This window comes from Centropristis striata, chromosome 10 (genome assembly GCF_030273125.1).
Source record: "Centropristis striata isolate RG_2023a ecotype Rhode Island chromosome 10, C.striata_1.0, whole genome shotgun sequence".
In the NCBI taxonomy this organism is placed as follows: Eukaryota; Metazoa; Chordata; class Actinopteri; order Perciformes; family Serranidae; genus Centropristis; species Centropristis striata.
Window position 1 is genome coordinate 13,642,330 of NC_081526.1, and position 26,570 is coordinate 13,668,899.

Here is a 26,570-nt window from a genome sequence, read left to right on the forward strand (position 1 = left end):
TTTGCTTTCGTCTCATCGATGCTGTCCAATCACACTGCGCTAAAGTGAGACACCGCCAAGATCAGATTGTGAGACGCGCTGCTGTAGCGAGGCTAGCACAGAGTGGATAGAAAAGGCTAACAAACAATTTGCTAACTTGTGAAGTGCACCGGTAAGCCGTATTTATCGACTTGTGGCTCGCTATACAGCTGTCACAAACGAAAGTTCTTGGTGTTGAATATCTGTTGTATCAGTTAATGTGGTTTAAATTTCTTGAACATGGACTGAAATGGACACAAAGCTAACATAGTAAAATTGCAGCTAATTCTGGCAGTAAGGTCGATGACAGCTGTGGATTAGCTCAGCCGCTAGCTCCCAGCTAGCGTATTGCCAGTTAGGCTAACAAAGCGCCGGTGGTCCTGGCTTTCCAACCGTAGTCGCGAGTTAGCCCAGTGCTAAACTACCTAGTTGGCATAGCTAACTAGCAAAATACTAATTGTCGCTGTACTTTATACGTTAATTCTGATGTAGCGTCTGACAAGGTGCTAATTTACAGTATGTATGTATAATACGATACCGGCGTAACCAGCACCATTTGTTAGTTTTACATAACGGTTCATGGTGACTGTCACCGAATTTGTTACGTTAACGCACATTAACGAAACGGTGAAAACGTTACGGGATCAAACGAACGTTGGTGTTCTGGAACGTTATAAAAACAAACGTTTAGAATGCGAGATCAAACAAACGTTGGTGTTCTGGAACGTTATAAGAAAAAACGTTTAGAATGCGAAGATGGGTTCCATCAAACCATTAACGTTAATTAGGACAAATTGAATCACCGATAGAGTTGATATTGTGTTCAAAGTAAATTAATGAGGCTATTTTAGGTTTGTGGTTAAATGCATCTACAGTGCAAATAAATGAAGTGTTTGCGATTGTAACTTGTGGATAAGCTCACTGCTGTTATGTTTGTTACGGACAAATATCTGACAAGAAGTATCTGTCAATAAAGCCACATTAAACATCAACAATCTAATCAACAGAAAGTGACGGATATATCAGAAGTTGTGTTGAAATAACTTCCAGTAGTGTAATTAGAATTTGGATAAAACACAACTCGTTTTTATTTAATTGTTGACTTTAGGCGTTTACTTTTTCAGTGGTTCGTCTTTCTTCAAATAAAAATGATCACTTTTTAAATGCAGGTCCATACTCGACCAAACAGGCAAATCCTGGTGTTGCTTACAGTATAGCGGCAAAAGACATATTGTTGCTGTAATAATATACTCGAGAGTTAAATACTCAAGGCTAAAAAAATGTTTAACCGTGGTATTAACTATAGAATTATGAAAAAGTAGTTGGACATTGCTTAGTTTGTTTCCTGTTTGGTAGGATTTAGACCTCCTCTTCCTCCATTCTCAAATGCCAACAACAACAGCCGTCGAAGAAACAGCAGAGTGCACTCGTAAGTGCACAGAATCACTATATTAACTTCACTAACCGTGCGAAATGCACACACATTTCTTAAATGTTAACTCATGCATGATTTTCTCTGTAATCTGCAGCCCGGAACCAAATAATCGTTAAATTCTATGTCAATCCTTTCAAAACGTGCATAAGCTAACTAGCTAGCTAACGCCAGCAAGCTGAATCTGAGGCTAACTGTTAGCAGGAATAGTTAGCGAGCTGCATTCAACAAAAGATTGTTCATTGCTGCCGTCGTGGGGTGTGAATGGTGTTACTAGCGCATGCAGCAGTAATATCTGTAACAATATGGTGCTATCCCTCCAGTTACATTAATAGTTTTGCTCTGGAGTGATAAAGTTAGCATGTTTTTGTGACCTGTAGCAGAAGTTGGACGATGCCTCTCCTCCGGACATGCTCGGTACCTGAAGTAGGCCTTGTGCACACTTAGCGTAGTAAAAGTTGTGAGCATCAGTTGATGGTTTAATGTGTTTTTCTGCATCCACTATACATTTATAAATAGCCCCCAGAGGCTCATACGATCGAGAGTGGGCTGAAATGTACACATTTTCCGTCATTTTTTGTCACGATAACTCAAGCTAACGGTGGTGGTAGCTTTGAACAGTGTGCTGGCAGCAAGCTGTTCAAATGGGCCTCACAAATAACTTAAGTTAAATTAAACCTCAACAAAAGAGTGAAATATACCTAAACCTGAGGAATTATATCAAAAAAACGTGATGTTTGGGTGAACTTAAACACTCACCACTATCATTAAATGGTTTTACTTCTTTCTGTCCTCAGGGGTCTGAAAATTGATAAATAGAGGAACATTTTCATTTTAGCCTGAAGCTCAACTCCTCCGGTCCTTTGGGATCATGGCTAAAGATGTAAGTAACCATATAATTGTTTTTTTATTGAAAAAAGTGCTGTTTAGCCACTTTGTAGGCACTGCAGCTAGTTTCTTCTTTACTCTTTTTGATTCACTGACCTCATGCAGTGTCTCGAATGTGATTTCTGAGTGTAATAAGCTCTTGACTTTTGCAGGCTGGTCTGATAGAAACAAACGGAGAGCTGAAGGTTTTCATCGATCAGAATCTAAGCCCTAGCAAAGGTATATATTATATTTGTTTCCATACAGCAGTTGCACATGGTGCACCTCGTTTTCATTCCATTATTTTCCTGCATCCTAACTCTGCCACTTTTCTGCTAATACTTTACTTTAACTACTAATATAAACAGGGGTGCACATAATATATAGGGCCAATAAATTATTGGCCATCACGAAAAAAATATATTTGGTATTATTCTGGAAATTAAATTATAGCCAATAAATAGAGCCACAAATGTAAATAGAGCAATGAAAGTCCAATAGCTGTCATTGACTAAGAATATTGTCCACAAACACTTTCTTTTTGTTATGAAACACAGTCTACAATATGGCTTTCATTGTGTTGCATTTGCAGACTAAGAAGCCATAGATCAGTTGTATAAAAGCCTATTTTTCTTGAGTATTTAATACATAGAATAGTCAGTTTGAGCTTTCCATCTTTGCTCACTACATCTTGGCCTTTCTTACCCTCAAACTACAGGTTATGAGCTTTTTTAGGTTATTCTTTTTTTTTTTTTTTTTCTTTCAATTATTGGTAACCTAATCTGTTTCGGCCTTGAGAAGCAAGGCCGAAACATTGAGAAGGTAATTATTGCTGATCAGTATTGCTTATCAGTATTGGCTAAAAAACAAAACACATCATGCACGTCTAAATATATAAGATTATGTAAGGTTTTTTAGTTAATTTAATTGCAAAAGCACTCTTATCAAATGCAATTTAGATCAACGAGTTGGCCACCTGTCAGACTGGATGTGTCTGACAATAGTAGTGGACATTTCATGCAGTCTAATTAGCTTTATTGCCCCTCCCACAGAGTAAACTGCCTTTTTTCAGGTTTAGGGCTAATCTACTTGTAGTTGGACGATAGGGGGCAATGGAGTATCAATAAAGAGCTCTACTCATTACTGGTCTTGTGTCTTTTAGGTGTCCTTTCTTTGGTCACTGTCCAGCCAACAGCTGCGCCTGTGGCCAAACAGCTACTACCAAAAACTCTTGGGCCATCCAATGTGAACATTGCTGCACACATGCAACATGTGCCACACATGGTGAGTAATGCTCCACACGACTGCCACATGGTTTTATCGTGTCAGACGTTTGTGCTTTCTTTGCCACGTTTGTAAGAGAGTTTAGAACCTTCCAATAAATATAAAAAAGTTATTCTCTTTAAATTTTCATTAACCTGAATCTGTATTTGCGTGCAAATTTGCATGCTGGGTTTCTCTGCTGTGTCTTACGGTTGTATAAGCCCCTCATTTATCATTGTGAGGTGACCGGGCGGAGGGTAGGTGGAGGCCGTTGATCCTAAGCTCATCAACTCTACAGTCAGCAGGATTACACCCATCATCCCATTATATACAAGGAATGTATACATAACGGGAATGAGCTTAGATATCACCTTAGTTAGGGAATAGATCACCTGTCTCCTAGACGCCTCATATTTCTTTTGAGGATGCAAAGTAATTTTAGTAATTTCTTTCATTAATCATTGGCCATGTTTATGACCAATAATTGATTAGTCAATTAAAAGTTGAAAAATAAGGAATATGTATTTTTCTGCCTTTTAAAGATAAAAGTTTAAACATTTGATCTGCTATTATTACAGCACAATTCAACTTTATTGGGCATTTGAAACATAAATAATAGGAGTTAACTCCAACTGCACACAGTGTTACCAGAGAGGGTCCAAATCAAACAAATTCCTTGATATTCAGATAATCAGTGACTGACCTGGTCCCTGAACACCAGTGAGCCACTAGTGGTTAACCACTTTGCTTTAATATTTTCTTTATTTTTCTCTGTAATTTTTTTAGGTGATAGGAACACCTCAAAGGCCAACGGTATCCAATACCATTTTGGTAAACAGCCCACATACGCCCAGTTCCCAGTTCCTCACTCAGAGTCAACCATCAGACGCCTCTCCATGGTCATCAGGGTAAGATTTTCAAAAGGTCCTGAAGTTTTTAGATTTAACCATGATTGTTAAATTAGGGTTTTTTTGCTTCATCACGTCAAATAATGGGGGACGAAGAAAGAAAATGAACACATTTGACCTGCTAATCATTGTGTGGTGGATCTGTTTTGTCTGCAGCAAACGCGGTAAGAAAGGGGAGAAGAATGGGAAGGGCTTGAGGCATTTCTCCATGAAAGTGTGTGAGAAGGTGCAGAAGAAAGGAGTAACCACCTACAATGAAGTGGCAGATGAACTGGTTGCAGAATTCAGCTCTGCAGACAACCACATGTCACCCAACGATGCGGTGAGTGCTGAAGCTGCATTACATTTCCTCAGAATTATCGAACAGTTCTAGATTTTATTATCTCATAATAATTTATACGTTTCTGTTAATATTTCGAACCTTTTTTTTCTTATCTTAGCATGTGTACGACCAGAAGAACATTCGGCGGCGTGTGTACGATGCACTTAATGTGCTTATGGCCATGAACATTATCTCAAAAGAGAAGAAAGAAATCAAATGGATTGGCCTTCCCACCAACTCAGCGCAAGAGTGCCAAAACCTAGAGGTAGAAACACACAGTGAAGACTGTTTCCACTACAGCTTGTGTTGGAGACGTCTTGCCTTTTTACTTATGTTATAATTCTTATTCCTTCATTTGAACTGCAGGTGGAGAGACAAAGGAGGCTGGAGAGGATTAAGCAGAAACAATCACAGCTTCAGGAGCTCATTCTGCAGGTTAGTGTTTAAAACTGAACATTGTTCTTGTAAAGATTTCATTAATGGCAGAGCTGTTGAATTGAATCAGTGTGTATACGACATGCACATCATAGCTTCATAATCATAGAGAAATTCTTTGAAGTTTAGACCAGTTGCTCTGCTGCAGACGCATGCAGTGGGACAACACAGCAGTATGAATCCAGCTCGCTGAAGAAAGTAGCAGAAATTATTTTGAAATGTTGAATGTGCCGTTACTCTAACCTCCCTGCAGCTGCTTCAAAGTTGTCATCTTTCTTTGATCTTGTCTTACAGCAAATAGCTTTTAAGAACCTGGTTCAGCGGAACAGACAGACAGAGCAGCAGGCAAACAGACCTCCACCTCCCAACTCCATCATCCACCTTCCCTTCATTATTGTCAACACCAGCAAGAAAACTGTCATCGACTGCAGCATCTCCAACGACAAGTATGTGATTGCACGAGCCTTCAGTTTCAGCACTTTTGTGCGAGGAGATTTACCTTCAAGGCTTGTTTGGGGATCTTGAGTGTCAGACTTAATAAGGTTGGGCGTCAGGATGAGCATGATAAAACTAAACGTTTTTTAAGATGACTCATCATTTATTAAGCAGCTGGCTTTTAATGTGAGACCTTCCCTCTGGCAAAAGGATTTTCATGCAACATGCTGTCAAGGCCCACCGGAGATAGAACATGAACAGTCCACTGACATGCAGTTAAAAGTCCTGTCCTGCTCCCAGCGTATCTTATTAATATGGTTCGTACACCACTGTTTTACTGTGGTGTGTGGCTTGAATGCTTATCTGTAGCAGCTGAGGCTAAATTAAGTGTTTCAGTATGAATTTCATTATGTTCTGTGCAACCACAACTTCTGCTATTATGATTAAACGCCTTTGATGGTAAAGAGAAAGTGGATTTATACACTTGTCCTTACAGCATCAGTGGGAGTATACCTAAACTGTTATGGTGTAATTTGTAACAAACACATAATTAACTTCTCTTAAGGTCCCTGGTTGAACATTAAGTATTTTGGTGGGAAATGTAAAGAAGTCATGCTAAACTAATTGCATTGCGGCTTTAATGCACTGCAAAAATCCCAATCCTATTGATGCCTAGATGCCTAGGGAACTAGTTTTATTTTCAGTTCTTTTTACCTCTTTACGCAAAACATAATGTCCATAAAAGCTGAGGAACTGGATAGAAGATAATAAAACAAGTCTGTTTAACTGAAATAAGCAAACGCACCACAGTATTTCCCTGCAGTTCCCATATGCAGCCAATGTGAGTCAATTAAAACCTTTTAAGGGATAGTTTTTTTCTTTCTTTTCAGGTAGGGTTGTATGAGATACTTATCCATAGTCTTATCATTATTCATCAATAGATGGCAGTTGGTATGCCCCCAGTTTGGACAAGCAGGATGTACAACAGGTACAGAAGCTGAGCAATGTACATCTGTGGACCGGGGCAGCAGCAAAATGTATTTTAGACGCAAAAACAAAAACAAAAACAAAAACATTTGTTGAAATGCAAGCTTTATTAAGTATATTTTCACTGCTTTACCTTGCAGTCGGACAACCCTGTTATGTTTTCATGGTGGGAACCGAAACTGTTCTACTTTCTCATCAAAACCACTAGACTTAGAAAAAAAGTTCAGTCTGTTTGTGTGACTTTAGTGTTTTTCGGGACTTAGTTCAGATTCACCAAAGTCATCAATAACACAAACAAAGTAAAAGATCGAGGCAGCAGTTTATTGTTTCAGGGTAACCCACAAAGTCGGGAGAACCATCGAGTAAATACTTTCCTTTTAGTCAACTGAAGAAAGATCAAATCCTTTTACAATCACTTGAGGTCTCGAATCTAAGTGGGCCTAAATTCTCTTCATAATATGTCTTGGTGTCTATAAGCAGTTGTTTTCTAGGTTTTGCCATCTCTACTCTCACCATTTCTTATGCCCTCTGTTCTTCCTCTTTCTCAATTGCAGGTTCGAGTATTTGTTCAACTTTGACAGCATGTTTGAGATCCACGATGACATCGAGGTGCTGAAACGTATGGGCATGGCCTGTGGGTTAGAGGTGGGAAAGTGTTCTCCAGACGATCTGAAGGTTGCACGCAGCCTGGTGCCCAAAGCTCTGGAGCCCTACGTTATAGGTCAGTGCTACAGCCAACAGTGTATGACACACTCATCTGGAGTTATTAGTCTGTGGCTGTTGAGCTACTTTCGATGCACAACAGTTTTCTGCTTCACATTAAAAGCTTTTTATATAGCAAGTACTTTTTGCTCAACCGCCACATTAAGGGCACCCTCAAATAGTACTAGAACAGGGCTTTCTCCATCAGCTGATCTGTTTTAAAGATTGTAAAGAAAAGAACAATGTAAAGCAGCAGCCTCAGTGAACTGGCAATAAGTTACTGCTTAAAGATTTCCTTCAGTTTCGAGTAGTTCCCTACATCTCGATGTCACTAAACTATGATGAAGTGTTTACTTTCACCCTCCTTTTGTGTGGACAATCTTGTCAATTTCACTGCATTTACCTTTAAATTTCATTAACTGTGTCTGGCTGACACGCAAATCATTGATAGTTCTGCAGTCTGTAAGCTGGATGTCAACTGATGCAATTGTATGACACTTTGAATGATTTAGATCTGTAGCTTAAAGATTGTCCCTATTCCTTTTCTGCGTATCATAAGCAAATTATTTTTGCAAGATATTGTAGGATTCCAGGTGGTGCAGGACGCACCCAGAAAGGGAGGAATCAAAAGTGTAAAAGCTTTAATTAATATGAAAAAAGGGCAAAATTTGACAGATTTTGTTAAAGTGATGCCATGGTGGAAGTGAGGTTTGAACCAAAGTTGTATAAAGCCTATTAGAACAAGGTTACAGGGGTGAGGAATGCCTGTGGCAACCTAGGTCCTATTTCTGTCTGTTGTTGATGAATTTTGTCTTTCTTTCCAGAGATGGCAAAGGGTCCCATCAGCAACGTCTACATCACTGGAGGGTCCTCAGCAAATGGAGCCCGTTACCCTGCAAGGTGAGAAGTCTAGCCTGCGTTTCAACTCATGAATTAGACGGAAAGCAGATGTTTTAATGCTTCTCTTCCACATCTAACAAGTGATAAAACTCCCTCCTCCAGTGACGGCTGCACCGACGGCACCATGGCCTCCAGCTCAAATGACTCTCACTACAGCGGCTCTCGTGTGGAGACTCCAGTGTCTTATATGGGGGACGAGGACGATGAGGACGAGTATGATGAGAATGATGACGAAGACTAACCTGTCTACGCCTCGCCACTCCAACAAGCACAGTCCTTGAAAACCACCTTCACCATGGGAATTTAGTCCCCTTTTGTGTGTGCTTCTTCACCCTTTTCCCCCCTCGTTTCCCCATGCCTGTATTTCTGTCTGGCTTTCTCAGGGGTGTAGATGAATATTGAAAGAACAGAGGTGTATGTTACACCCATCTTTTTCTGCTCCTGAATCACGTGCACCTGCACCACAGCTCTGGGGGAGGCGTCGTCCAAGGGAACTGTAGAATGTGGCCCGGCCACCACGCTGAAGTCTTTGTATGTTTAATCCACTTCTCAATAAGCCATCCCACTAAAAAACAACCTCTGTAAAACCTACTGCTGTTGGAGAATGTATAATGTACTTGTTTGAATAGTTATTCCTATTATTTGCAATTACATATGGCAGACATGATAATGATCAAAATGTTCCAAGATGGCCAAAGTGTCTGCTTTAACATGCTGTGTTAGTACAACACCATGGATTCTGAATGGCCTGATGCGGACGCCATGGCATCCCAGGATGGGGCTCCATCAGAAGTGTTGATACTTTTTGTTTTGTGTTCTGGGCAATAATTTGAAATAGTTTCTTATTCTCCATTGTGTTGGGCTGGCTTCCTTCTGTTTTGTAGGCAGCTGCTTTCCTGATCTTGTTCGCTAGTTTTTTGTTGGGTTTTTTTGTATTCTTGGAGTTGAGGACTTCTCCTTCACCGCCCTGTCAACGCCTTGGTAGTGTTTACAAAATAATGGCACCAGCAAGGTAAAGACTTTTTATAACCCAGGCTCCTGATAGGTAATAAGCATTGTTTGTGAATTACGTATATGAATCCGACCATTGTAGCTTATAGTATCCTTTAGAGGCCAGTGGTAAAGATAGACCTTGAAAAATTATTGATGTAACAAAAAATGTGTGGTTGCATAGGTCTTTATTGTACTCCCTTCAAAGATCTCCCTTTTAAAACTTAGCAACACATGTACTGACTCTTCCAAAAACCTTTTCTGTAATCTAATATAAGTTTGCAAATTAAAATATAGATTGTTTTAATAATTTTGTATCTATAATTTATACAGGTTTAATGCAGAAACGAAAGATTTGATCAAGGACCTAGGTTGTGTTTTTTTTGCTTTTTTATAAATTCTTAGAACTGCTGTGTATTCCTCAAACATTTAATCTGCCTAAGGATTAAGACCCTGAACTGATTGGAGACTGGTTCCTTTAAAAAGAGGTGGCTGGTGAAGTGTTTGGAGAGGTGACTGCTTGTCACAGGAAAGCTAAAGGAAACATGGTAGACACCAAAGAAGAGGATAGCTATGAGGTGAGAACTATTGATTATATGCTGCTTTATTCACTTAAATTATCCTGCCTTAGTGTCACATTTATCAGCTTTTAATTTTAATAAGGGTTTGAGTAGAGAGCAGCTGACTTTACGACGGGCTTTTTTTTTTTTTTTTTTTTTTTAAAAGAAAAGGTGCCCAAGTGTTTTTGACATGTAGAACTGATAAGGACCAAATGCTGCAGACACCGGAGAATTTAGATGTTTTTCTGTCTCAACAGCTTAATACGTCCAATCTTAAGTCAGCAAAACCTGTACATGGATGCTCCCTTTTTTGCTGTAAAATCTCCCACATTTTAAAGAAAAGGTTCATTTTTACACAAGGGACAGGACTATCTGTACATTCAAGGTTTTTGGCTACTGTTGTCATTATTCCTGCTAATTTTGGCTGCACAAAAATCCTGTGATTTATAAAATACTATCCTAGTTTGTAAAATTACATTAAGTTCAGCTATAGCTAAAATGGCTGTTGAGGGAACTTAAAGGGGGACATTTTGGGGTTAAAATAGCTTGGCTAACATGTCCAGTTTGTTAGTCAACACAACTGGGTAATCAACAAAGTAACACTGTTTTTATTATAAGATTCCCTTTCCATGTACCTGCAAACTGTTTCCTTGCTAAATAGTTGCAGAAAAATGGCAACACAGAGCAGTTGTTTGCTCTAAAAATATTTCCAAATACTATCCCACTTGGTTTAAAGGTGGGCTGAGCCATTCTGGAGAAAATATGTTGATATTGTATTTGAACTCAACACCCAAACAAATGCTGCTCTCCTCTTTTTACCAGCCCTTTCGCTCCCACTGCATTTTTCTTTATACGCACGTGACCTTTCCCCTTTCTGTGCACAAGCAAGACCCTGGCTGTTGCTGTTCTGCTGGGGCAGTGTTGTGTGGTTCTGTCAGAGTTTGCCATATAAAGAAATCAGGGCTGTGTATAAACAATTTATTTTTCCCCCAGCACACACAGAACAGCATGTGGACCATGAGGAGATATTTGCTGAATTTGACAAATGTATTGGATTAGAATTGCTGACTCCATCTTTAACCCTGCCAAGGCATCATATTAACTTCAGCTAAAAAAAAAAAAAAAAGAATGTAATTTTTACTCAAAACTATGACTGTGGACTCTCCATCACGAAATGAGTTTTGAGGCGGACTCTCTTTGTGGTGAGTACAGACAGGAGGAACAGTTACAACATCAAAAAATCCATCCATTTTCCAGATTGGTATGTCAGTAATGTGGTCAGAGACTAAACATTTCAAATCGTTTAATATTCCCCCCTTCACAGACTGATTTACTCTAAGGATTTATGATAATACATTTGGAAATGTAAGCACCAGCTTGTGTATTGGAACATCGTCCTAATGTATTTTGATTTGATTTGTTGGTTTATGATTTAATCACAAACCTGATTGCTTTTCCAAACCCGAGCTTTGCTTTTAACAGCTTGATCAGTCTTTATGAATGTCCCCCTGTTAATTGTGATTCACCAGTTGACTGACTGGAGACTCTCCAGCTGCCTGTGTTCTGTTCCAGCATGTGCTCGCACACTTTGTCTGGGGCATTAGGGTGTTAATGGATTACCGAAAGGTGTTGACTCAGGTGTGTGTGTATGCACGCGCGTGTAAATTAGGGTGATGCAGTGCTCAAAGTGTGTGGGGATTTCGTGGAGACACCAGTCTGGAGTTTCCATTTCTCTCCGTCTCTCCCGCTGCTCACTGATCTGTGTCCTGTTTTCTCATCTTTGCGTCATCCTTTTGACGCCTCACTCCTGCACATTAACGAGCAGCATTTATCCTCTGCGTCTGTTTTCTCTCTGCAATGTCTCCTCTTTGTGTTGCCTAACAGTCACCTGCCCTCAACATGGATATCGGAGGACTGACCACAGTCGTAGCAAATTCTGCTTACATTAATGCTCGTGGAAGCATCGATGGCAGTGCAGCAGCAACTCGTGATAAGAAGTACCATTCTCGCCTCAAGCTGCCCCACATCACAGTGTGCGAGGGCTTGGGGGATACCCTGGATCTGACCTTTGACACAGCCTGCGTGGAGCAGCCTATTGGCAAACGCCTCTTTCGGGAATTCTTGGATTCAAACACAGATTATCACGGGGCCTGCCGTTTGTGGAAAGACATTGAGGCATACGACCTGGCGGAGGATTCTGACCGGGCAAAGAAGGCCTCAAAGATTATCCAGCGTTACCTGGACCCCTCTGCCAAACACTTCTGCCCATTCCTGTCTGAGGACATCATAACGAAGGTGAAGGAAAACCAGGATGCTGCTGGTGATGATTTGTTTGCTGCAGCTTTGGCCACAACTTTGAACTATCTGCGTGAGGCCCCCTACATTTTCTTCCTGGAGAGCTTGTTCCTAAAGAGGTACCTGCAGTGGAAGTGGCTTGAGATGCAGCCCATGGATGCAGACTGGTTCCTAGACTTCCGTGTGCTGGGGAAAGGTGGGTTTGGGGAGGTGTCTGCCTGTCAGATGAAAGCCACAGGAAAACTGTATGCCTGTAAGAAACTCAACAAGAAGAGGCTGAAGAAGAGGAAAGGCTTCGAGGTGAGAGAACAACTGTCACCCTGATAAATTGCTCCTTTATTCACCATGTTGTTTGTCTTTTGCGTCAGTCTTTTATTTGAATGTTTAACATGTTCCTGTAAAGCGTAGGAATGGATTTTGTTGGGGACACGTCCTCCTAAGTATTTAAAAAACACTCCAAGCATCCTTTATATTTTTCTTATCCATGCATATTGGACAACATACGCCGATACCGATAGAAAGAGATAGATACCAATGTGTCTGTGATAAGACAATATTAGCAGCTTTTCAGAACCTGTACAAGGCCTTAATATAAACATGAAAGTAGCAGTTATTTCAACAAACTGCTAGAAAAAGTAGCTGGTGGCAGTATGCAACTTCAAAAGCACTTGTTGCAATCTGCATTAATTGATCAAAGAATGCACAAATGGTGCACAGGGTTCGTTCAAAGTCTTTAAAGTTTGGAAAATGCTTGATTTATTGCATTATTTTTCGTTTTCTTGGTCTGGAATATACTTAAATTTGATTTTGCTCCTTGAAAAATGCTTGGTTTTTTCAATATTATCTAGTAGTTCATCTAAACAATCATGTCAACCAAAAATCATTGCTATGAGCATTAAACTTAGCCAACGTACATATTTTTCTGGGATAATCTGATCCTTAGTTTATTTGATCCTGGAAATTTTTGGTTAAGGTTCTTGAAAATTGCTTAAATTTTACTTTTAAAGGCTGTATAAACCCTGGATGTATAAAAAAGTTTTTGACACTCCAGGTTTCTTTGTGAAGGAGGTTTTGGGCACTTAATAGTTTGAGATGCAATATTTTCAGTGTCTGATATAGTGGTGCTTTTATATCTATATTATCTCAATATAATTCAAATAGCAATAACTCCAGCCTCAGTTTACATAATGTGCCACAACATTGAGTACAGCATTTCCTCGCATGAGATTTCAGGGACACACAAAGCTCTTTTAATTGCGATGCATGCAGTGATTTGATTAGGCATTTTGCTGGCTTGTGTTCCAGAGAAAGTGTCCTGCGCTGAGCAGACTGTGCTGCTGCTAATCATCTTTGTCCCTGCCTCTCTGTCTCGTTTGGCTTTAGCCTGCAGTATTAAACACTGAGACAGGGATAGAGTGATTACTGGGAGCTTTAGTTGAAAGCTCTTCTGAATGGAACTTCTTGGCACAGTTACGTCTTGCCCTTGACTTGTCTAATGTATTTTATTTAAAAAAAAAATCTACTCTGACCTTTTTTTCAATTGGCACGTATATTAGCATATTCATCAGCAACCCCATGGAAGAAAAGTCTCTTGTTGTAAAATGCCATTGTTTTAAAAACATTCTTTCCTAATGTCCTCCTGTAGGGGGCGATGGTGGAGAAGAGGATACTTGAGAAGGTTCACAGTCGCTTCATTGTGTCGTTGGCGTACGCCTTCCAGACAAAGGACGAACTTTGTCTGGTCATGACCATCATGAATGGAGGAGACCTCAAGTAACTTCACACTCTGAACAACTCTCATCTCTCAAAGCACAAACATGAACAGACAGGCTCTCTGAGGACACAGAGTTCCTCATCCATGTTATGTTGCTGTGTCATTTGCATTTTTAATTTGACAGACAAAACATGTTTTTCTATTATATCTGTTTGTGTGCAGTGGACCAAAGACTGCAGGAAAAGAGATACAGTCATTGAAAAATTATTAGACCACCCTTGTTTTCTTCAATTTCTTGTTCATTTTAATGCCTGGTACAACTAAAGGTACATTTGTTTGGACATATATAATGATAACAACAACAAAAATAGAGCTGATATCTAGACGTTTTCCATAGTTTTCTTTAATGATTTTGGTTATTATCAAGAAAAAGAGAAAGAAATTGAAGTAAAAAAATGGTCTAATGTTTTTCCATGACTGTATATTACTATAAATCAGCTGGAAACACATTTAAAAATCAAATGTGCCATAATTCATCCCAGAACTAGTGTCTTTACAGTAGGGAAGATGGTAACAATATAATGCACATTTTAGCAGCTGAACCGCCTGTAGACAAGTGAATGGCTGCAGCTGCATGTGTGTCCGTTACAGCGTCTCAGTAATATTCATGAGAGAAGGTTCCCATTCAGAACCATCTGTTGAAGATACACTGAACTGCCAGTTTTATGCAAATTCTTAGCTTTTTTTTCTCAAGAGACACAAAAACAACCCAGAGTGGTTCCTTAAAAAGCACCAGCCTCTTGGGAAAAACATCCTTATATTTCTTAAAAATACTACTTTTAATGTGTGCAGACTACGTTTTCAAAATTCATACCTAAGCATGCCCATGTAATCTGTTTATATGTAATGCTCCAAATGGATACACAGTTTAAACACGTGCTCTGTGTTCCCTGAAGGTACCATATCTACCTGGTGGATGAGAACAACCCGGGCTTCGACGAGCCCAGAGCCTGTTTCTACATCGCTCAGATCATCCAAGGCCTGGAGCACCTCCACCAGAAGAGAATCATCTACAGAGATCTCAAACCAGAAAATGTGCTTCTAGATAATGATGGTAATGCATTTTTAGTTAAACAGTTGAAGAAACAGCATTGTCCATGTGTAATTAATAGCTAACTAAGTTTTATTTATGTTGCTGACCAGGGAACGTGCGTATATCTGACCTGGGTCTGGCTGTGGAGCTAAAAGAAGGCAAAACACTGACTAAAGGATACGCTGGGACACCAGGTGGGCTTCATCTGTATCTACAAATGAGTTACCAGGCAATTTCACATGTAATTTTACTGCACAATAACTGTCTCAATATACAGTATTACACTATTATTATTAGTAGTAGTATTTGTATTATTTGTATTATTACTATTGTAAGTATTATCAATGACTCTTGAAGGAATGACAACAGAAGGGTTGTTTTTTGGTTAAACAAACACGTTTTAACTGTAAATATATGTTAAATGTCTCCCTTCTGGAAATAAATAAAACAAATAAGAGATCTGCCATTTGGCCAAAAGAAATAAGATTTTTTTTAAAAGGAGCAGGACCTTTCAAAACAGAGTAATCTCTATTTAGAGATCAACAAATAAATTATCACTGCATGTGTGTGTTTATCGCGTTGTTTGACTTTGGTTCTTGCAGGGTACATGGCTCCAGAGATGCTGAAAGGAGAGAAGTATGACACTTCAGTCGACTACTTCACTCTGGGTGTGACGCTGTTTGAGTTCATGGCTGCTAAGAATCCTTTCAGAAACCGGGGAGAGAAGGTCAGTCTCCTTTATCAAACCTGGAGCTTCACCCTGTACACCAAACTTTATTAGGAATTAAATGGAAACAATGCCTTTATTTCCAAATGTGTCCTAAAATATTGGTTAAGTCAACTTGTGATTTCATCAAGTATAAGAAGTGCTCCATTAACAATGAATTGAAAGACGCTATCGTTGATTCAGGGGACTGTAAAATGGCTTTCTGTTGGAGACCTGAGACCACTACAACATAGTAAAGCTCATTTGGGTATACAAAGAAAAACAAACATTGTGTGGATCTTTCATTCATTATCTATTGTGCAGCTTTGAGCTCAGGTTCACAAACATTGATTCTAGTTTATGAATATAACCTGTCGGATCTCTTAATTTAGGTTTTGTTCTCTTTTTTTCGGCCTTGTGTTCAGGTTGAGCGTGAGGAGATGAAAGAGCGCATGCTGACGCGGCAGGTAGAATATCCAGACAATTTTAGTGAGCATGCAAAGTCTCTCTGTGAAGGACTGCTGGCTAAAGAGGTTGGTCAGCGGATGGGTTTTAAGAATGAATGCTGCGACGAAATCAGAGCCCACCCATTTTTCAAAGACATCAACTGGAGGAAACTCAATGCAGGTACCATCTATTGTCTATACTTTTTTTCTTTTAAATCTTAACGCCTGACGAGGTGTCCATTATCAGGAATAATGGACGACAGGGAGGTCATTAATTCTGATAATAGACACCTACCAAAGAAAAAAAAGAACACAATTACTTTATATTTTCATGCGTTTTACAATCAAAATCTAAAGTTTCTCACAGATAAAAACTCTGTTTCTTGGTAAAACTTTAAAAATAAACTTCGGCATGAATAAACACAAAACGCAAAGCTTATTTCTAATCTCTTAAATCATCCTACAGTTTGATAATTACTTGCATCTCTTTAGGTATTCTGTCTCCTCCTTTCGTCCCGGACCCTAAAGTGGTGTACGCTAAAAGTCTGGATGACGTCGGGGCTTTCTCCTCCGTGAAGGGAGTCACCCTGGCCGATCCTGACAAGACCTTTTTTGACGAGTTTTCCTCGGGCAACATCCCCATCCCCTGGCAGGAGGAGATGATCGAAATGGGAATTTACGGAGAGCTCAACAGTTGGGGTCCGGAAGGTACCATCCCGAACGACCTCCGCAGGGAATCCATACTAGAGCAGCCAAAGCCATCATCAACCTGCTGCATATCGTAGAGTCACTGAAACTCCTTTCAGACCACACAGCGTACAGACTCAAATACTCAGGACAGACATGAGTCACTTCTGAACTTTCTCATTGCAGAGTTAAAACAGTTTGAGACTCTAAACAACCAGAACAGAATGCAGATGGATTTTCCACCTGGAGTGGGCTTAAAAATAGCAGTTTTAGAAGTTTAAAGAAAAAAATACTGACATTAAATCCTCTGTCCCCTCCTCACTCTCACTCCATGACTTCTCCTTGTCTGTCCCTCTGTCTCTTCTCTTTGTGTGTGCATGTGTTAAATGATTGTAATGCTTTTAGATTTTAAATTTAATTGGAAAATCACATTTTTAAGCATTTGGTATACTTCGATGTGGGTGAAACTCGCATGTAAAAATGCTGATTTCTCTCTCCTGCATATCTGCTCCTAGAGTGTACGCCATTTAATGGAAGATGCTTTTTTCCTTTTTGACTTTTTTTTGAGTCCCTTAGTTTTTACTATAAACAGCTAAATTAAGTGCTGCTGTTCAAATACCAAGAGCTACGACACCAGAAATGCAAATACAGCAAACCGATTTATTTTTTAAAAGTCAGAAATATCAACTGTATGAAAAAGTGCTGGCAAATAAAATGATTGCTTATTGAAATGGAAGCTTCACTTCTGCTTTGTGCTCGACAACAGTCACGGCGCCGTCCAGGAATGTCAAAAGCAGACTTTTCTCTACATTAGCTGTGTTTCCATTCAAATATTTATATGCTCATTTTAAAGTGTAGAAAAGCTGAATGGAAACGACACAATTTCGATAAAAGTCCCTCAAATGCGCAAAAAAGTCTTTACGCTAGTTTGTGGTGGTTTTTGTCTTTATGAAAATGTTTTGAGATAAATGTGATATGAAGAAATTCTAATGTAGTAAACATTTAAGTCCGGTGACTGAAAAATATATATTTATTTGTCTTTGTCTCCAGAAACAGCATTGGAAAGAAAACTATGTTTGTTTAGATCTTGGGCTTTTCTGATCCTAACCATTCAAACTGAATGCCAAAACGCAGTCATCTTTGCACATGTGTAGAACAAACCAGGTTTCTCTTTACAGCCTGTTAAACTATGCTTTAGAGTTAGAAAAGTGATGACAATGCACCTAATTCCTGTTTCTTTTTTGCAGATTTTCAAATGTTTAGAATTTTTTTTTTTTACAATTGAATGGAAACACAACTAAATATTTAAATCATCGAGAGAAAATGGAAATCCCTTTGTTTCCTTAAAGTTTAAATTCAAACCTTTTTACTTCTCAAGATATTTCCAGCTCACTCCTTTGCTGTGGCCTTGTATATCCTCACCTCCTGCTGCGGGAGCTCAATGAGCAGCGAGGTGTTGAAACTGCTATTAAAGCACTCTTCGAACTTCAAGTCTGTCGGGAACCGGATCTTGTTGGCCCACAGCAGTGTAGTCCGGCTTCCCGGTCGGCAGAAGTGACGCATGGTGTCCAGCAGTTCTTCGAGGCAGCCGTGGGGATAGACCACATCGGCCGCCAGCACGTAGTCGTAGTGGTAGGACGGGTAGGGGAAGTCTCGCTCCAGGTCCTGAGCCCAGGTCAGCGCAGACACCTGAGGGGTGTACCGGGACCGGCCCTTGGTGTTCCGCAGAAGGTTAAAGGTCAGATTAGACAAGATGTCTGGCAGGTCAGTCGCAGTCACCCAAGCACCTGGAAAAGAAACAACAAGGAAGAAATAGATCTATCTATCTATCTATCTATCTATCTATCTATCTATCTATCTATCTATCTATCTATCTATCTATCTATCTATCTATCTATCTATCTATCTATCTATCTATCTATCTATCTATCTATCTATCTATCTATCTATCTATCTATCTATCTATCTATCTATCTATCTATCTATCTATCTATCTATCTATCTATCTATCTATCGAAGCTGGATGTTGCTTTAATGGCTCAAAGGAAAGAAGAGAAACTTTAGAAATATGGCCCCCTTTGTGTGAATAGATGTTTTATTTCATGGGAATAAAATTACACTTATATTTCCCACCAGTGATTGATGGAGGGACCAAGGGGTCACAGTTTGCCAAGATATCTTTACAGCTACTGGCCTGTTTGCCATGCAGATATGTTGGTGTGGGTGGAGAGTCGTGGCCCTCAGATAATGAACCTCAGTGTGTCAGTGACCCGCGGATGTTTCTCCAAGCTCCACCAACAGGACAAAATGTAAATTTTACACAAAAGATGAGCAGATACTCGTAAAATATTCAGTGCATATTTATGCAATAAACCCATCACTGCGTTCCCTTTTATGGATTCATATAAGTGTCATATAAGAAGAATCATTTTGTAAAACTATAAGAAAATAAATGTGGAAATATCAGGAAAAATAAGCAAGCCCAAACCCTCGGCAAAAGCGATAGAGAAGAGAATAAAAAAAGATAAAAACAATTAAATTATATAAATAAATAAACAAATAAATAAAGAGAAAAAAAGAAACAGAGTAATTTGAGCAATTTATCTGCAATAATAAAATAAATATTTATTTTAAAATGCATAAATATATAAAGACATAATTGAACATATAAATGTAAAAAGACATGAAAATGTTTGAATTATGGTATATAAATATGGTAATATTTTTTCTTTATATTTCCAGATGTTTTATTTACTTATTTATTCTTTTATAATTTATCTTTATATTTCTAATGTTTTTATTTTATTTTATTATTTATTCCCCTTTATATTTATTTTTTCTTTTCTTTTATACAAACGTTTTTTTTTAATGATTACTGCATATCCCTTTAAAAACTGTTCTTAGTAAGTCTTCAATAAGAGATCCAAAACGGCATCTGTTATAGAAATGTAATAATTAATACTGATTTGATTATTAATTTCAATACTTACTTCACTTCATACTTACTTCAATACTACAAAACTTAGTGTTATCATCATAATAAATTTGGCCTGTCATGAGTTATAGTATTACTTATGTGTCAAGACATACTGGTAAAGTTAAAGTTCATATTGTGTAGAGCAAAAATGGATTTTAATCATTTTTATTATCGCAGACTCACCGAGCAGACTGGCCACTATTGAGAGCAGGCCGGTCCCAGCTCCGATCTCCAGCACCGCTTTGTCCATCAGGTTCACTTGCTGCTGGTTATTCTCCAAGAACTGGCTCAACGCTATCGCCTTTGAAAAAAATAAATTCTCATTCTGACATTTCCAACAACAGGTTCAGAAAATGTGCAGATACACACGGTAGCGGCGTACCCCGGGCCAGATCAGAGCACCGAAAGTATCCATCGACTCACGGATGCTGATGTCATGACCTGCGATATAAAACGACTCGTTCCCCAACGAGAAGTAAACACTCGGCTCCCAGATGTTCCTCCTGTCCAGAGCCTCTCCTGTCATCACTTTCTGCTCCGTCATTGCTGTAGAGGAGAGTTTCACATGGAGGTCATGATGCTGCAGCAACAAATCTATCAAACCTCATTTTTTTCTGTAACGCTTTATAATAAGGTCCTTAATAACCATTAATTAACAAGTAATAAGGCATTGTTCTTGCTTTAGATCCGGTAGTTGCAAAAAGCATAGTTAACTTATAATAGATGAGCAATAAAGTATATTTTAATATCAATAAGCAAACAAAATAAGATTAATAAAGGCATGGCAAAGACATAATGGGTGGGCAATGGGTGTTTGTAATGCCATTATTAACACTTATATAAGCTTATAAACACACAATAATGTTAATAAGCATCTTGTAAGGACTTGCAAGGGCCTTATTACCTGTTAATTAATGGTTATTACAAGGACCTTAATATAAAGCGTTACCAATTTTTTTTTGTCTGCAGCACAGAAACTAAAGTCCTGAGTGTCCAATGCAAAGTTACCTTCATCTGCAGCCCGCTGCTCCACCGGTAGTTTCCCATCATCCACTTTCTTCTTATTTACATGATGCTTCTGTTGGACAAGTTGTCTGACTGTGGACATTTTCTTACTGTTGAGGTTAAAGAGTCAGAATCAGAGTCCTGCAAGTTGGTTTTTACATCCAAGGAATTTACTTTCATATATTGGTGCATCGCAATACACTAGCAAGAACTACAGAGGTAACAAACAAACAAAAAAACAACATAGATATAGAATTGAAGAAAATGCAATAATTTGAAGGAAATTCTATGAAAAAATAAATACAATAAACCTGTTTTAAATGAAAAGAGACCGCCTCCTGTCAGAGGGGACTGCCTTCATCAGACTTAAGAAACTGATAGATATATTGACCCTTTTGGGAATATGAACAACCTATCATGAACATTTAAAACTGGGGTAGACAGTTTTTTGAAAATGGAAAAAAAAAATCAAGCCAGAATTTGAAAATACAGCCTGAGCTGTCCTCCTGCAGACTAGTCACTCGTTTCAATCATCACAATGGTGATTGTTGAAATTGAGTATAACTGTAACTTTTTTCCTTTGCCTTTGAGATGAAAGACTGTGATTTGTGCCTCTAGCTAGCTACAAAAACATGAACTTGAATTAGCCGGAAACTTGATCCTTTGGCTTTGGTGAGCAGAAAGCTAAACTATTTGCAACATTTTCTCTCACCCTCTGAAAGACTTTGCTGATTCTGACATGTTTTCCTTTGTTTATTGTCTTTCAAACTGTCTTCCTGATCGGTCCGTCTTCCTCTTTTGGGGGTTTCTTTGCAGTGTAGGCAGTTGTTGCTAATGCTGGAATAGCAACATTTTCTGCAGGATTTTTGGCCATTGAATCAGACTTTCACTCTCTGAAGGGATGTGCAAACGGATCTGCGCTTGTAGAGCAGCAGATAGGAACACCCTCTCTCTGAAAATGATCTGTGATTAACCAAAGTTCTAATTTTAAATATGCTGAAAACAGGCCAGAGGAGATGCAGAAGTCTATTTTCTCTCTCAAACCACTTTGAATTGCAATAGGCTGAAAGGCCAATATATAACTTTTGCTCAATGATGCCAATAAAACTACCAAACAATGTTGTTTATATTTTAGTAGTTGGATAGTCTTTCTTTGAAAAGTTCAGACTTGTATATAATATTATGCTTGACTATCAACCATTATTATTTGATCAAAGAAAATGATCAGCAAAGGCACCAACCTGCATGATAAATATATGAAAACTGTTATTTTATACAAGTATATCTATATCTATATCTATATCTATATCTATATATGTATTGAAATAATCATTATTGAAACTGGATCGTTTAGTGCTCAGTTAGGAGTATAATCTGTGTTGACGAGATGCAGATCTATACTTTTTAATGATCTGGATTATCTTTAATTATCAAAAACATTTGCATTGTTTCTGTGTTGAGGAATTGTTTTTTATTTTTAGCATGCATTGTTAAATGATTTATTCGAAGCTAAGTAAAAGCTGGAATGAGTCCAGAACGGACTAGATTTAGTCCACTAGTCTCTTTGGCTGCCACTGAACTCCAATCTGGAGCCCAGAAACACAGCTGGTTAAACCCTCAGGTCACACAGAGGGATACAGAGGACACGCAGGGCTGCTCTCTACCTCTGATGCACATCACACTCAGCTCCATGCATGCATATGTGAAGGACACAGTTTGATGTTATTTAGAAATAATTATTGTCTTTACAAGTATGTGAAAGTGATTTACTGATTTTCTTATTCACCCAAAAAACAAAAACACACTTTAAATATGTTACTGAAACGTACCTGTATGAAGCAGTCGTCTTTTATTCCTCTTTTCTCTTTGTGTCTGAATTTTTCTCTGCTGCGTTCTTGTTTTTATAAAAGCAGCATCATCAGTGACACTCCCCTGACCGAGGCTTTGGTCAGACAGAAGCAGAGAAACAGATTTATAACCTCTGACAGAGATATGAGCAGTCCTGACCCCTCCCATCAACCTGTTGTCTGTGCAAAAACTCTTTTATGACTTTAAAATCCAGGATTTTATTGTCTCTGAACATTTTTCTTTTTTCCTTCCAAACATCTGGCTGAAGTAGGTGTTTTTATTAGATGGGGCCACAGGGACATGCAAACATTTGTGAACAACATGTATTCACACTACGCATGGAGCCAATGTATTTGCATATTTATGTTTATCCTGGGAGCGAGATCTGTACAAGGTTTGTTTTGGAGGTGTGAGATGGATGTGTGGCACCTTGCAGGCTCCACAGAGAAAACTGTTAATTTCTAAAGCAATCAGAAGGAGAGTGAGGAAACTGTTTTCACAGGCCTCACTTGGAACTGACACTTCCACCTTTTAATCCCTTTACCAAGCATTTATCCTCTTTCGCCCCTTTATCTAAACCTGTGTGACTCTCCTTTCTCCCCTCAGCATCCTCCCCGCTGGACTTTTTTTAGGCAATCAAACAATAAAAGACAACTAAATCTAAAAGTAAAAGTTTATACAATGCAAAAAGGTTAGAAAAATAATAATCTATACATGATTTTTAGTTTAAACTTGGGCTAAACATGTTTTTTTTTCTGCATATCGGTCTCATATGTGAAGACACAGTTGAGGGATTTCAGAATATGGTTTTGTCTGTTACTGAACAGATTAGTGCTGGAATGTATCTGCACTATAAAGGCCTATGGCCTGGAAATTGTTTACAGACGTTTTTGGAGCAGAGTCTGTAACGCAGAGTTTATGTCTGAGCATGGATCCAGTGGTATTCACTGTGGCGAGTGTTTGTAAGCCGGGCTGTGGGGCTTTCGGTGCATGAACACACACACAAACACAGCAGACAACTGGTTGTAAAGCTAGAAAATGACTTGAACTGACAGATGGCCGGCTGCAACACTGAGTCACTCTCATCTAAACAGCAACACCGCAGTAAGGTATTAGGGGATCTCCAAAGAATCAGAATCTGAACCCCAGGAATCATTTATCAATCATTGTTGATGAATGATATGTTGCACAGATGCTCTGTTTTGTAGTAATTGCCCCTGTTTGATTCTCGTCTTCTTACTCATCTGTTTCAATGCATATACCCGCCTGGTGATTAATAACCAGCTCTGATGATGTACCGGGTCTAAAAATATGATTTTGTAATGTATCCAAACAATGTGCAGCAGAGCTGGTTATGGACTGGAGATCCACATTCAACTGTGATCTCTTAAATCCAGCAGAACTCATTTTTCCAGGGAGGGAAACAATACTCACATGTGTCAAATATTGTGTTTACTAACCCGTAAAACCCACCTGCAAGCTGGCAAACAGCTTATGTTTTATATATATATTTTTTTCTGTATATAGTTACACCATTGCTATTTTTGTATATGGATTTCATAGTAGTGTCTATCCAGTGACATCACAAACTAAAAAAATCCCAAGCTCCTGAGCTTAACGGACAAGCTTAGAGGTCTGGAGTTTTATACAGGTGTGATTAGAAAGATGTGGAAGGTATGCTCTGATATGCATAGTTGTGGCATGACGTGATTGTTGTTCAGATGTGACATATTTCAACTGTTACGTTTAGGTACAAGGACGTGTTGATCTGCTGCCATTGGAGTGGTCCCTAATTTTGAAGATGCTCCTGCGGGTCATTTTTGAAGGAAGGAACAACAAACATTTGTGGATTTATTTGTTTTGTATCACATTCTCATCCCAAGTCGTCAGATATCGGTGCTTTGTCACGTGTGACACTGACGCTCACAAAACCCCTTTGCTTTATCTTATGATGTGTCAAGGACTGTGTGTCACTTTCTGCTAATTTTATGCATAGTGGCTTTTCAAAATAAACTTCTTCATTGATAGGAAGTTGTTAAATCTGGGCAACAACCCATTTTATTAAGGTTAGGTTAAAAAGAACATGGTTGGGCTTATAAACAACTATTTCCACACTAAAACTACTGGAGGCAGTTACGCTGCTTGACTCCAAATAACATCAACTGACTCTTGGTTTCACACGGGACACAGACACCAGTCCACTGGGTTAAAGTCCAAGCTTTGTTTGACCCCTTTCTCCCACCTTGAGTGGACCTTTGCACTATTTTCATTATGAAATTGTGACGAAGCGACGAGTTTGGAGTGAGACCGGGCTGGTTCTGAAGGTTTGTTCTGGCATAAAACGTGCCAAAAAAAACTTTTTGAGCCTTGTTTGATGATCCAAATGCTAAACAACGACATCCTCTTAAAAAAGATGTTTCCTTTAAAATGAAGCCTTATACAAGCATTCAGGCCATACAGTTTTTCTGTTAAAGCATTTCCATTTGGGTGTACCAAATAGGTGTAAAGTCCCCCCAAAAGGTGGCTGTTTAATGGTTTTATGATAATTTATGTATGTGATAAAAAATGTATGTTCATGAATGAGTTGGTGGTGGATGTATGTATATGTGTTGCAGACTGCAATTAAAATAGAAGGATGAAGAGCTGTCAGTCATCACCTTAGAGGTGGTAATCCTCACCTCCACATCTAAAGGTCAGGAAAAGGTTGTGTATGCCAGTGGAAAATGAGTCACAGTCACACACAGCAACATGTGAGTCCTGGCAGGCTTTACAGTAGCTGCATGTGCAGCGTGAGTGTGTGAATACATCAGTTAGTGGGCGCTAAGCTCCTTTGATTTAAAAGGGGAAGAGGATCGGAATCCAACGAGTCCAGATGCCGCATTGACAGAAGAACATAAACATATGTAGACAGCAGCGTTGCAGACAGTAAACATGAAATATGAATATCTGTGTGTGAACAGCTTTTATGGTCATGACAGACATTTGGCACCAGAACAGATCACTCTCTTCGACTGAACAACTGCTCCCTGATCCAGAAAATAAGCCATAATTCCTGGACTGGGTGAGGTGGGTGAGGTGGGCTGGCCGTACATGGGTCCAGGATGGACGAAAGGTTTACAGACTGATGGTGATGTCACTGTTTAGTGGTAAACACTCATCACCTCAACCTCAAAAACAGCCCCAACACTGCTGCTTTAGCTGAGAGGGAAAAAACACTTAGATAAATCTAATGCAGTCTAATAAGACACTCCAGCAATAAATCTGCCCTCAATTAAGTTATTTTTAAGGCTGCAGTTTGTGGAACTGTATTGATTAGGTGTTTCTAATACAAACCCTCTATTCAGTCTTCTCTGTTTGGGAGAAAGACTAAAAAGTATTGAAACTAAACCATGTTGCATCCACAATATCACTTATACTGAAGCAATCTGCATCCTAAATGCTTCACTGGTTGCATTAACAAGTGATAACTGTCACTTTAAGAACTTGAGCCACATGTATGCTTGGATTTATTGTTTTATTACTGTGTGTGTGTGTGTGTGTGTGTGTGTGTGTGTGTGTGGCTGTGTGTGTGTGTGTGTGTGTGTGTGTGTGTGTGTGTGTGTGAGAGTGACACTCCTTGTTGTTCGTATCATGATAATATATTTTGTTGTTGCTGAGTGCACTAAAAACAAATTCCAAATCATGTGTGGCAATAAATTCATTCATCTTGAATTTTGATATGCACAAACGACTTACAGTATATCAATAAAGGAAACAAAAAAAGATCTACACATGACTTTCATATTTGGCTGTTTTAGTTTTAGCTTGTGTATCCAAAGTACACTGTGTTAAAAAACATAGTACTTAACTTAAGTACAATTTTGAGATACTTGTACTTTACTTGAGTATTTCCATTTTATGTAACTTTATACTTCTTCTCCACTGCATTTGGCTGCCAGCTTTAGTTACTTTTCAGGTCAAGATTCAAAATGAAAATTAAA

At 38.9% G+C, this 26,570-nt stretch overlaps 3 protein-coding genes across 6 annotated transcripts; 2 read left to right on the plus strand and 1 right to left on the minus strand.

Annotated features, from left to right (window-relative positions):
* Nucleotides 1-9,569, plus strand: tfdp1a (transcription factor Dp-1, a). Of its 4 annotated transcripts, none has more exons than XM_059342794.1 (12): nucleotides 1-151; nucleotides 2,248-2,333; nucleotides 2,491-2,557; nucleotides 3,480-3,601; nucleotides 4,367-4,488; nucleotides 4,645-4,810; nucleotides 4,929-5,075; nucleotides 5,177-5,245; nucleotides 5,540-5,691; nucleotides 7,222-7,388; nucleotides 8,194-8,269; nucleotides 8,372-9,569. In XM_059342794.1, the coding sequence occupies exons 2-12, from the start codon at nucleotides 2,322-2,324 to the stop codon at nucleotides 8,508-8,510; spliced, it is 1,239 nt and encodes a 412-aa protein (XP_059198777.1). In that variant the 5' UTR covers nucleotides 1-151; nucleotides 2,248-2,321; the 3' UTR covers nucleotides 8,511-9,569. The 4 variants fall into 4 exon arrangements, with proteins under 4 accessions (XP_059198777.1, XP_059198778.1, XP_059198780.1 ...); XM_059342795.1 differs by lacking the exon at nucleotides 1-151 and adding an exon at nucleotides 1,229-1,447; XM_059342797.1 differs by lacking the exon at nucleotides 1-151 and adding an exon at nucleotides 1,636-1,876.
* Nucleotides 9,570-9,977: 408 nt separating this feature from the next.
* LOC131978951 (rhodopsin kinase GRK1-like) lies at nucleotides 9,978-17,408 on the plus strand. Its single transcript, XM_059342792.1, has 7 exons — nucleotides 9,978-12,414; nucleotides 13,760-13,887; nucleotides 14,785-14,942; nucleotides 15,032-15,115; nucleotides 15,524-15,648; nucleotides 16,053-16,254; nucleotides 16,566-17,408. Exons 1-7 carry the CDS (start codon nucleotides 11,719-11,721, stop codon nucleotides 16,856-16,858), a joined length of 1,686 nt encoding a protein of 561 aa, XP_059198775.1. The 5' UTR covers nucleotides 9,978-11,718; the 3' UTR covers nucleotides 16,859-17,408.
* A 174-nt stretch (nucleotides 17,409-17,582) lies between these two features.
* Nucleotides 17,583-20,846, minus strand: LOC131978953 (protein-lysine methyltransferase METTL21C-like). Its single transcript, XM_059342798.1, has 4 exons — nucleotides 20,746-20,846; nucleotides 20,120-20,283; nucleotides 19,921-20,038; nucleotides 17,583-18,547 (listed from the first exon to the last, which is right to left on the minus strand). Exons 1-4 carry the CDS (start codon nucleotides 20,843-20,845, stop codon nucleotides 18,150-18,152), a joined length of 780 nt encoding a protein of 259 aa, XP_059198781.1. The 5' UTR covers nucleotide 20,846; the 3' UTR covers nucleotides 17,583-18,149.
* Between the last annotated feature and the right edge of the window lie 5,724 nt (nucleotides 20,847-26,570).

Bases quoted from the DNA above. Each gene is read 5' to 3' on its own strand.
- LOC131978951 (XM_059342792.1), top strand. From the start codon at position 11,719: ATGGATATCGGAGGACTGACCACAGTCGTAGCAAATTCTGCTTACATT. The intron at 15,649-16,052 runs GTCAGTCTCCTT...CCTTGTGTTCAG, and splicing joins TCAGAAACCGGGGAGAGAAG to GTTGAGCGTGAGGAGATGAA. The intron at 16,255-16,565 runs GTACCATCTATT...GCATCTCTTTAG, and splicing joins CTGGAGGAAACTCAATGCAG to GTATTCTGTCTCCTCCTTTC.
- LOC131978953 (XM_059342798.1), bottom strand. From the start codon at position 20,845: ATGTCCACAGTCAGACAACTTGTCCAACAGAAGCATCATGTAAATAAG. The intron at 20,284-20,745 runs GTAACTTTGCAT...TCTCCTCTACAG, and splicing joins GCAGCGGGCTGCAGATGAAG to CAATGACGGAGCAGAAAGTG. The intron at 18,548-19,920 runs GTGAGTCTGCGA...TTTCTTTTCCAG, and splicing joins AATAGTGGCCAGTCTGCTCG to GTGCTTGGGTGACTGCGACT.
- tfdp1a (XM_059342794.1), top strand. The intron at 2,558-3,479 runs GTATATATTATA...TGTGTCTTTTAG, and splicing joins GAATCTAAGCCCTAGCAAAG to GTGTCCTTTCTTTGGTCACT. The intron at 4,811-4,928 runs GTGAGTGCTGAA...TTCTTATCTTAG, and splicing joins ACATGTCACCCAACGATGCG to CATGTGTACGACCAGAAGAA.